The sequence below is a fragment of the Amborella trichopoda genome, chromosome 2 (genome assembly GCF_054954075.1).
Source record: "Amborella trichopoda isolate Santa Cruz 75 chromosome 2, AtrichopodaSantaCruz75HAP2 v2.0, whole genome shotgun sequence".
Classification (NCBI taxonomy): Eukaryota; Viridiplantae; Streptophyta; class Magnoliopsida; order Amborellales; family Amborellaceae; genus Amborella; species Amborella trichopoda.
The window spans coordinates 22432866-22444519 of record NC_142337.1 but is presented as its reverse complement, the minus strand read 5'-3'; the positions used below and the strand labels follow the sequence as shown (position 1 = coordinate 22444519).

Here is an 11654-nt window from a genome sequence, read left to right as displayed (position 1 = left end):
AAACCAAGTTTCGTTCAGATCATATCCAAACTTATCAGAATGTGACGAAACTTTTGCGAGTGTCCTTCGAGTATCCCAAACTACCCTTTTCATGCATTTTGAAGCCGTTCCCATACTTCTTTAGAGGTTGCCCCAGTTTTAGGCTTATTTTTGCAGTGTTCCCATGGTCTGGCAATATCTTGGGTACCGGTAGGACCAGGTTGCTATTGACTCTCTCTTTATTTATTTCAAAGATACAAGTACATAAAAAATGACGTATAACAAATATATTTATTATATTAGATAAATATTATAGATAATATAATAAATAACAATATAAATATTATATAAATATTATATAAATATCTTATATCATATTATATATTATATATAATATATAATGCATACTAGATTTATATAATCAATATTATTATATTATATATAATCTATAAATATCATATATTATATATGATATATATTATTATATTATAAATAATATAAATAAATATTAAATAATATAATAAATAATAATATAAATATTATATACATAATATACAAAATATATTAATAAAGAGTAAGGATCCTATAGGACCCTCTCCCACCCATGTGTGTAGGAACTCAAGGATCACCGTTAAATTTGGTATAGATCTCTAGAAAAGTTATCACATAGGTGTGGGACTTGATTTTTTTAGAGATATGTGCCAAATTTAATAGTGATCCTTTGAGGTCCTACACACATGAGTGGGAGAGAGTCTTATAGAATCATTACTCATTAATAAAATATATTATATTATGTTATATATTTATATTTATATAGTTAATATGTATATGTTATCAAACACAATACTTAGAACGTTCTTAACATTCCAGCAAGTTATCAAACATAGTACCCAAAACTTATTTAAGTCTTTTAGAGCAAAACATTCAATTTTTCTAGAAAATATCTTTCAAAAAACCAAACGCGTCCCTAGTGAACTTTTGTAGTGCATTTTGATTGTTTAGACCCTCACTTTTATATAAACTTTTTTCATATCTAAGTATTAGAAGACTCAAAATCTAATTTTTTTATTTTTATGTTAGAGATAATCGTCCGTATGTTATTAGGTTGTTCCCAAAATTTGAGATCGGAAATAACATCCCAAGGGAGTCCTTTCACGAGGGACTAAATACATCGGATGTTCCTGAGGTAGGTAGCCTATTATATGCACGCCCAAAATATATCACGGAACGGGTGAAAAAGTTCGTTTCAAATCTACTCCTGCATTTCACTGATACCCAAAACAGGGCAGGGCAGGGCAGGGCAGGGCCGGGCCGGGCCATGCCATTCGACAATAGAAGTAGTAGTGGACGTTGCGGCAAATCCCTCTTGCCATTCTCATCCTTGAAAGCCAACCTCCTCCTATTTTCTACCTCTCTCTGCCTCCTCCTCATCTTCCTCTTTCACCCATGGCTACACTGCTTCATGAACACCAACCATCCACCACCCTTCACCTCTCCCCACCACATCGTATTTGGCATCGCCTCCTCCTTCAAAACCTGGCCGCCCCGCAGTTCGTATGTGCGCCTGTGGTGGAAGAACACTATGCGTGGATATGCATGGCTGGACCGCCTGCCTCCTCAAAGCGAAACCCTAACTTCTTCTCCTCTTCCCCAGCTGAAGTTATCAGAAGACACTTCTGCATTTTCGTACACGTATAAGGGTGGCCTGAGGTCTGCAATACGTGTGTCGCGTATCGTAACGGAGAGTTTTAGGCTGGGGCTTGATGATGTGAGGTGGTTCGTAATGGGAGATGATGATACGGTGTTTTGTGTGGAGAATTTGGTTAGGGTTTTGAGGAAATATGATCATCGGGGTTTGTATTATGTGGGTGCCAATTCTGAGAGCGTTGAGCAGAATGACATGTATGCATTTGGAATGGCGTTTGGGGGTGGGGGTTTTGCGATCAGTTATGGGCTGGCTAGGGTTTTAGCAAGGGTCATGGATTCGTGTTTGAGGAGGTATCCTCATGTTTATGGGAGCGACGCTAGGATTTATGCTTGCGTTTCGGAGCTTGGAGTTGGGTTGACAGCAGAGGCTGGATTCCATCAGGTTAATTTTAATTTTCCCTTTTTGTTTCCCCCTTTTGTGCTGTCTGGATTCTATCAGGTTAGTTTTAATTTTCCCTTTTTGTTTTCCCCTTTTGTGCCGTCTGGTTTTTGGGGTTGGTTCTTTTCATATTTGTTCTAGTTGGAGTGAATAATGTTGTGATTTTCTTGGTTGTTGTCGTTTGAAATATGAATTGTGGTCATCTGGAGTGAAAATTTTATGTTTTAATTGCATTTTCAGGAGAATTTATTATTTTCCCCTGTTTTAGTTGTACCTATTTCAAGTTAAAAGTTTCGTTCGTGATGGATCATGCTTCATGCCCTTTACCTCTTGAAAGATGGCATAACTTAGTGGGATTCACATTTGCCTAACCTCACGATTTGATCTTTATGATATGCACGGCAACACTGGTTAGCATCCAACTTAAGGTTCGTTTCATTTCATTCAATCTGTTAAGCTCCATTGTTGCTTGTCTTTTGTTTTTCTCTTTTGTTAAGCTCCATTGTTGGATGCAGTGTGAGGCACTAGGGGTCCCTGTGTGCTTCAATCCAGCGGCTTTGCAGGCACATGGCTTCCTACACTGCTGATAAGTATATGAAAATTCAAAAAATTTGAAATTCATAAGAAATAGAAGATTTCTTTGCCTTCGCAAGGCAATATGAAAGAGAGTAGTATGGCTTCACTGTCTGTTTCTTTTTCTTCCCTTTTAGAAAACCCAAGGTAGTATGAGAGAGATGGGTTGTGTGGGCTTTAGAGAAGAGAGGATAGGATTTGAACTTTGATAAGAGAGAAGCTGGTTAGAGTCAGATAAGTCTTAAGAGAGAGTAGTGGTGGGAGGAGTGGATACACAGACACTGGCCGATTTACTACTCAATGGAGTTGAGTGTGTACGGCTTGAGTGAAATCCCAGACCGAATTTGGCATGGAAGTTTTCTGTGGGGCTTGGAATACTTCTAATAATCATTCCAGAGTACAGAACTTCAGATGGTGCATTACCAAGAATTGTTCTGCTCCCCCTAACAGAAACTATTCTCCTTTGTTTAATCCATTTGAAAGTTTGCGTCTTTGGGGTTGGGGAATGAGTTCTTACTATCTGAACTCTGAAAGATGACTAAAAAGTTTCATCTGCTAGGCTAAACGGGTTAGGAGTATATCATCATGCAACAAACAACATTATCTCCATATAAAAAGAACAAACTATTGAAAAATGACGATGGTATCATTGTTATACCGAAAAGCTTATGGCTTCACTTCTTAGAAAATAAGCAAAATTCTAGGACCGTGTGGGGGTGCTCCAATTCCATCTCATGTCTACTAGAAACATAGCAGTCTTGGATCTTGAGAAAGGGTTGAAAATAAATATAAAATAATTAAAAAAGCTTTATGTCAAGGGTAAAAAATATCCTAGGACAGAAAATAAATGGAAATGTTGAAAGAAAATAGAAAAATCTGCAGAGACTTATCCTACTCTATTCTTCTCTCTGCAAGATAGGTCTACTACCATGTGTGAAATAAAAGATACGAGTAGGTGATTTATACACTTTCTCCTCTCTAGGATGGAATAGATTTGGGGAGTCCTATCGAAAATTTTATCCTACTCTCTAGGGCAGAAAAGATATGGAGAGATCTACCTTGAAATTTCTTCCACTTAGTATTGATATGAGAAAGATTTGACGAGAATCACATAAATAGCTAACTTACCAAAATTCCTGACATTTCTCTCACTTTTCATCAAAATGAATTATATCCATACTAGTTTAATCATTATGTGGAACTTTTTTCTTTATCTTCTATCCTAAGAAAATGAATTCATTTACCCTATACGGTGCTTTAAACTCCTCTATTTAAAGGCCACCTACCCTATACCCTCTCAGAGGATAGGTTCCCCTAATCCCTTTAATTCTTGCATCACATGTACACCCCTTAACTCTTGTTAATATAGTATATATAAAAAGAGTAGCATGAATATGTGACAGTAGGGATTTTAATTTATTATTTCTTTCTAATATATTAGTGATTTAAGTTGTGGATATAGTAACTAGGACACTTTTAGTCACATTCTCTAGTATAATTAGCATTAAAATAAAACAATCCCTTCATCAAATTCAATAGAAAACTAAAGAATATATCTTATACCAAGCATTTTAGAAAGTAAGCGTAGCATGATACTATTAAAAGAAATTAGAAGGTAGCAACTCCTGCATATAGCCAAATACTAAGTGCTTGGCAAGTTCAACAAAAACAAAAAGTTCAAGAACAAAAACAAAAAGTTCAAGACCAGAACGCAGTGATGCAAAAGACAAAAAGATCATTATAATCTGTCCTTAGTTACTAACTGCAGCTACATAGTGCATTATGTGGCTGTATAGGAGCAGCATAGGCCTTGGTTGTAATTGTGCATCCAAAGATCCTTTTAATGTGAGCACTAACTCTCAAGTTGCTAATAAAATTTGAGTTTTTCTTCAAAAATGAATTACAAAATTGAATTACAAAATTTACACAAATGCAATGAATTACAAAATTGACACAAATATATGTATATTATATATACATATATATAGAGATAGAACTTGTACTTTAGGGTGCCCAAGGTTCTGGGTGCTCGCCTAGGCATTGGGCGCCAAGCCGGCCTAGGGGCTGCCTAGCATTTTTTGAAACCTTGAGATGTGGTCGAACCACCTCATGGACAAAATTACTCACCGGTTCCTCCTTTCTCACAAGTTGCAAACAGATTTCTTCATTTCATCTGTCACTAAAGAAAGAAAATTGGCACCCTCCCTGTGTTTAGGATTAGGTCCAATCTCCCTTGATAGGGCTAGAATAATTTTCATGTTATCCTTCCAAAACGTACAAATGTACAAAAATTCGCCCCCTCAAATCCATAGGTGGCCTATTTCTCAAACTGCTTAGGTGTGGGGGTTCCATGCAGACTTGTTTAAGGCCTAGCCCACCTAAGAGGCTTCTAGGCGTCCGTGTAGGCAGGTCTTGGCACGAGCGTGGTACCACCTCCTTAATTTTTTTCTGTTTATTTAGTGAGGGAAAATTAAGTCTATGGGGAGAGATTTTTTATTGTTTTGTACTTTTATTTATTTATTTTAGAAAGAAAAAAGTATCCTTTTTCAAGAAAAGTATCTTTTCTTTAAATTTTTTCATGAACAAAGTAAATTAATTGGCATAGTTCTTTAAAAAGTAAACTATTCTTTTTCTTTTATTTAGTAAAGTACCTTTCATTAATTTTAGAAGAGATAAAGGGTACGGCTCTGAAAAAAGCACACGTGGCACATTTACACAATAACACATGCACATAGCCATGATATTAATATTACTTTCTTGTACAACTGCATATTGTCTGATATTAATATTATTATTTTTATACAAATTGAAACCATAAAAGAATGCCCCCCCTCACCCCTCTCCCCCCCAAAAAAAAAAAAAAAAAAAAAAAATGGGCTCTCATGTATCTGGGCGTCCACCTAGGTGGTTTGGGCCCCTGACCGCTCGCCTCCGCCTTCTTGAACATTATGCCCGTCATGTATGGACTGTCTATCATACTGCCAAGGCCTCCCCAACAAGATTGGCACACATCTATTGTCACCACAACACACCACACATTATCATTATAGCACTGGCCAATGGAAAAAGAAACTAGGCAATGTTTAGATATTGTTACCTCATTGCCTTTTGATCTAGGACAATTTGTAGGGATGTTGATGGTCTTTCACACTTAAATGCAGCTTTGTCATAGTCTCCTTTGACAAACATTTGCGCAACTGCCACTATCAATTACCATGGTACAAACTCTTCCTCCAATTGTGCATGAGCTGTGAAATATAGTGGTTCGCAGCCAATCTTCTTGTGTGTCGTCTTTTCGTGCCAAGAAGCTCCTTCTGGCCACTGATGCTTCAGCCGATATCTCCATGAATAACAACGACCTCTTCATCACCATAATGATAAAAAACATGATCAACACTTGCCTCTATATCAATTGAGGAATCCTCTTTGATCAATAGTTGTTTTCCCTGTCGGCTAGAGTTCTTCCTATAATCATTTGACCTTGTGGCCTTGCCTCTCTGCACTAGAAACCCTATTGCCGAACCACCACCCTGATTTCTCAAGTTCTGATCCTGACCAATAGCATGCTCATAGTTACTCGAATCTCTCATCGAAGGTCGCGATTCCAATTCGGAAACCCAATTTGGTGGTTCCGACTAGGAATCTTCATGAAACTCATTTATGTGAAGTCTAGAATCTCGATTCTTTATTTTAGGAATCTCGATTCCAACACTTAAAGAATCTCATTTTCAATATTTACTGATTTTTATTCCACAATTGGTGAATCTCAATTCTACACTTATTGAAACTGTTTTCCACATTTACCGGAATTCTTCCACATCGCCCGTTTAAAAGTTTTCAAGGTATCAAACCACTCGAGCTAGATACTCAATTCAGGCTATAAGGTATGGTCATCTTTTATGGCATGAAATGACAAATAGAAACCAAAGTGGTGGTGCACGTTTCCTACTTAATTCTTTTAAGTATGTATTATATTGATCCCATGGAGGGATTGCAACTCCAATATGTTAAAAATAATGTAAACGTGCATGAATGGTATGCCGGTCAATGAATGGCATGTCGGTCAATGAATAGCATTGATACATGTATTTTGTTCCTCTTTGTTACTTCACAATTTCAAAAATATCATAATCTCGATTCCATAAATGAAAGAATCTCAATTATATATTGGTTGATTACAACTACGGAAACTCAATTCCAAAGATCTAGGAATCTTGATTCCATCTATGTAAGTATCTCGATGGTATTTTGGTCAAATCTTGATTCTTGAAAATAGGAATCTCATCCTTCATAATTCCTCTTGTATGGATGTCAATTATGATAATAGGAATCTTCTAGGCCAATTTCGCTCTTGCGATTCCTTAGTGGATTCGGTTTCCAGATTGCCTCGGGTTACTATGAGCACGCCCCATTAGTGGGGCTGAGCCACTTCTTTAGACTCCAGATTGTTGTTGCCGGACTTCCCTAACCTACTCTTGCACATGTCCAATCCTTAGCCCCTACTGTTGGCATATTTCTAGATTTGAACTAACCTCGGTTTTGTTGTTTCTCTAGCACCAAGGCACGTTGATATGTCTTTGAAATGGTCCAGAAGGTGTGGAGATTCGACACATCCCGAAGAGGCTGCGTACATAGTTTTACAAAGCGGATTGCCCAACGCCTAGGCGGTCCAGAAGGCCTGGATGCATCGCCCAGGCCTAGGCGGCCAAACTAGGCAGATATCCTTGGGCGCCGCCTAGGCGCCTGAGAACCCGCCTGAACCCGCCTAGGCAGCCGCTTGGCCACCTCCACCGGGCGGTCGCACATGGCCTGCGCCCCGCTCAAGGGCGGAGATGCGGCTCCTTGAGGGTATTTTTGGGTCATTTTTTTAATACTAAAAGGGAAAAATTGTGTGTTTTAGGTTCATTTATAACCTAAAACCCATTAGAGGCTATTTTAGAGAGAGAAAACCCAAAAAAAAAAAAATTCTATTAGGCCGCCCATGTTTTGGGCAGCTTGGCCCCCCCGACCACCTAGGTGCCGCTTAGCGCTTTTTGAAACATTGGCTGCTTGATCTCCAATATGTCGCATCACAAGTTGCTCATTGTCCTCAGAGAGCTCGTTCAGTGAAACCAATTGATATAACTCGTTTGTATAGTCATCCATTGACCTACTTCTTTACCGAAGATTATTTAAACGCTGATACAAAGTTTTTAAGTAATTGAAAGGCAGAAAAGCCTCTCTCATCTTACGCCTTGTCTCCTCCCAATTTGTGATGTGTAGGCCTCACCTTCAATTGCTCTCACCAGGCTGAAGCTCTTAGCTTAAAGGCGACTAAAGGTACTTTCTTTGTTTCATGAACCTCCTTAAACTCCGATGTCCGCTACCATGCATCCATCCATTCAATGAATGGCGATGATTAGATTAGATGGATGGCTAGGATTAAGTCTTGTTTAGGGTTTTCTTATACAAGGAATGGCCTAAGAATAATGAAGAATCTTGTTATGGACTTTATTCAAAATATTGGAGCAGCTAGTACTCTTTCTTTTATATCTAGTTTTTGCATCTTTCTCTAAATTTGGATCTTCCCTATCTTCTTCTTTGCTAAACCCTAGCACCAAGCTACTAGCGTCAGGTTGGTATCAAATGCCGACGACCAGTATGGATGTTCTATAGAACTGTAAGGATAGTACGTTAGCGATGTAAGGACGGTGTTGTAGCATTAAAAGGGCGGAACAGTACATGCGATTTTTGTGCACCAGATCAAACAACCATGCCTCCACATAGGAAGAGGAAAAGCAGCAACAGTAGAAGCCTTTGATGCTAGTTTGTGAGAAGGGATAGTAGATTTGAGGAGATTGGTCGAAACCCTAGCTCTACATTTGGTACAAATGGAAGTGCCATCCCATGAGAACGAGATCGAGGCAGATGAGGAATCCATAAATCCCTTTCATGATCAAGCTCCAAGGAGAGTGGTAGCTGATCGTACAAATAGGTAGAGTAGGACGTGGGAAACCGGACTCAAAATTGAGAACATGGAGTTCTATGAAGGTTTAACGGCTGAGGAATTCATATATTCAACTAAATTATTGTACTGCTATCAATGACTCAAACTCTTGAAATTTGTCCAAGAAAACTAAACAAGCTTAGCTACCCCTGTTGTATTCTTCTAATATTTGATAATAGACGGTTCGAGACCATTAAAGGACTATTTAAATCTCTTGACAAACTATTAAATAAACCAGTTCTGGAGTACCAACGTTTTTATAGCACTGAAATTCCCTGGAAACCAATTGAACTCGAGTTTTCTGATACTTAGGTTTCTGATTGTGCCATCTCTGATTTTGGGATTTGGTTCTAGCAAAAAGGAAAAGCTGTGGGATTTAGATATCATAATTAATAAATACTTGGATTTTGTCTTTTTGCTGGCTTGGTTGGCCCAGAGGTTCTGTGGTAATCCTTGTGTTAAAAAGCTTTTGCAGCTTGCGTTTTTTAAGTCAGTATGGCAGTTGATAGGGACACTAAAACACGGATAAGACTCAATCTATGTTTTTTAGAGACTCACTTTAAGTAGATTTGGGGTTCAGTAAGTTGGCTTATCTCAGAACTTGTCCGAGTCCTGAGCTGAGTCTGAGTTAGTTTTAGGACATTTATGGTGACTTTCATAAAGGATATTTCGGCATGCAGATTTTGGACACATTATGGTATTCGTATGTATCTTTATTCCACTTTTGTAAATGGCCATAACCATGGTGTTTTATTGGTACAATGTGCTCCTCACTATTGTTATTATTAATTGTGTTTGGTGCATGATTAGGCAATGAGCTGTAAAACATATTTTCATATTTTCATACATTTCATCTGAGTCAACCTTGCTGAATTGACTGCAAATAACCAATTCTTTAATGCCATGGCTGCTTTTCTGAGTAGTGTAACCATTCCATGAAATGCTTCAATTCTCTTGTTACATATAATATTTTCAAACCAAAAAGGATTATATCATTTTTTCTCATCTAAATGGCTGCAAGAAACCACAAACCCAAACTGCAGGGCATCCTACCTCTTTAGTTTTTCCAATCATCAGACTAGCAGCCAGTGCATTAATAGGGTTGATTTTCTAACAAAACGCAAAAAGATGAATAAAAAACCGAACTAGCAATGATAAACAGTTGAACCAAGATTATTGCTTTTACTAAATGCTTTTGTCCTTAGTGGCTGCTTTGGTGATTTCTGAAATGTTTGGACTGGTATACTCAGAGATATAGTTGGATGTGACTTCATTAATTTAATATTCAGTTAATTAAATATTCTTTATAAGCTGTACTGATATAATCTTACTTAAATTAATCCGGATAGAAACTGCATCTATTTTTGATTTGTTTGCAAGCGCCCAGGGCCCAATTAATAGGTAGTCAGTAATTCCTGGCAATTGTTATTCTTCTACAAAAATAATTGTGACTAGTTGGCTTCCACTGATTTTCATCCATATGTTGCACTTCTTCATATGCAGATTTTGAAATTAAAAGTGGCAAGCTTCCTTGCTTTCGCCAGCTTCTATTGTTAATATTAGTGCTGAGTCTTTCTTGTATCTGATCTCTAGGTTGATATCCGGGGCAATGTATTTGGATTTTTATCTTCACATCCACTTGAGCCTCTCGTATCTCTTCATCATGTTGATACTGTGGAACCAATATTTCCCAACATGACCAGAATCCAGGCTTTGGAACGTTTATATAAAGCCATAGGGTTTGATCCAAGCAGGGTTCTCCAACGAACTGTGTGCTATGACAAATCAAAAGCATGGACTATTTCAGTTTCGTGGGGTTATTCAGTCCAGGTGTTTGACGGTATTGTACTTTTTCCTGATCTCTTACCTTTACAGCGGACATTTATGCCATGGAGAAGAGGCCGAACAAATGGATCAGCTCCATATATGTTCAATACTCAGGAATTTCCTAGAGATCCATGTAAAAGGCCAGCCACTTTTTTCCTGGACAAGGTCAACACTTATTCAGACAAAATCATTAGCAAATACAGCAGGCATATGATGGTAAATTGTAATTTCCGTAGGAATTCAGCAAGGAATCTGGGGCAGATCATTGTGCATTCCGAGAAGCAAGATTCAGACCTTAATCAGGTATTTGAGCTTTTTGGTTTGATATGGAGCTTAATAATATTTTTGCTCTATTTGGCCAGTAGAGATAGTTTGCGCCATTAAGAAATTTTACCATTGCAGATGCGGAGAAGGGACTGTTGTGGTGTGCTACCCTCATCTTATGACAATGTTATGGAAATTGGAATAAAAAAATGCGGACCTGAAGAGATGATTTCTGCATAGCCGGTTGTCCTTCAAAGGAAGAAATCAAGAAACATCTTCTCTGACTTCTGCTGGAAATGCCATACTAGCTTATCAATGCTATACTCAAGTCACATATCAATCAGAGCTCTAATTAAGTGTGATAACGAGCTGGGTACCTCTGCATCTCAAAAATATTTTCCCTGTTTTTCTATACTTTTAGTTTTCATTGTTTGTATTGCTATTGTATTTGTAATAATTCTTGAAACTCTAGTCCAACTAGATGTAATTCTTTTTCCATTCTAATTCCTAGATTGTTTTATCTTTCTATCATGCCCTTGCCCTTTTTGCATCTCTTTATTGAAACTGCACATGATTCAATTCTGCACTGGTGTGTGGAGGAAACTAACCGTAAGTATGTAAGTAAAATTACATATTTATATCAAAATATCTTTTTGAAAAATGTAGTTCTCTGATTTTATGGATTTGATGTATTTCAAATCGCTTCGAGCATCACAGTACTGTGGAAGTGCTTTATTTGATGGTTCCAGATCTTTCCTTGAAGTACGTCTCATGCTTTTTTTTTTTCCTTCTTCACATTGATGTACCTCTCATACTTTGCTTGTGTGAATCATGCAACTTATCAGATACAGTACGTTCATGTATCTTGTTCTCCTTTCAGCATATTAAGTTTAGAAGCGTCTTAGGCAGTCTATCTGAAGAGATCTCCAGTGAATCAGA

The 11654-nt window shown here is 37.7% G+C and overlaps 1 protein-coding gene and 1 long non-coding RNA gene across 6 annotated transcripts; one reads left to right on the top strand and one right to left on the bottom strand.

Moving 5' to 3' along the window:
- Positions 1-1264: 1264 nt before the first annotated feature.
- Positions 1265-11241, top strand: LOC18440256 (uncharacterized). Of its 5 annotated transcripts, none has more exons than XR_016050468.1 (3): positions 1265-2068; positions 2306-2493; positions 7901-10115. XR_016050468.1 is itself a non-coding variant. In XM_006850407.4 (3 exons), exons 1-3 carry the CDS (start codon positions 1298-1300, stop codon positions 10953-10955), a joined length of 1410 nt encoding a protein of 469 aa, XP_006850470.3. In that variant the 5' UTR covers positions 1265-1297; the 3' UTR covers positions 10956-11241. The 5 variants fall into 5 exon arrangements, 4 of the variants coding, with proteins under 4 accessions (XP_006850470.3, XP_088716042.1, XP_088716043.1 ...); XM_006850407.4 differs by lacking the exons at positions 2306-2493; positions 7901-10115 and adding exons at positions 10218-10754; positions 10854-11241; XM_088859916.1 differs by lacking the exons at positions 2306-2493; positions 7901-10115 and adding exons at positions 10218-10754; positions 10854-11241 and having other exon boundaries at positions 1265-2125.
- Positions 1349-7913, bottom strand: LOC148783164 (uncharacterized). The gene is made up of 2 exons (XR_016050472.1): positions 5736-7913; positions 1349-5650 (listed from the first exon to the last, which is right to left on the bottom strand). It is a non-coding gene; the product is annotated as an uncharacterized LOC148783164 (long non-coding RNA).
- Positions 11242-11654: the final 413 nt, after the last annotated feature.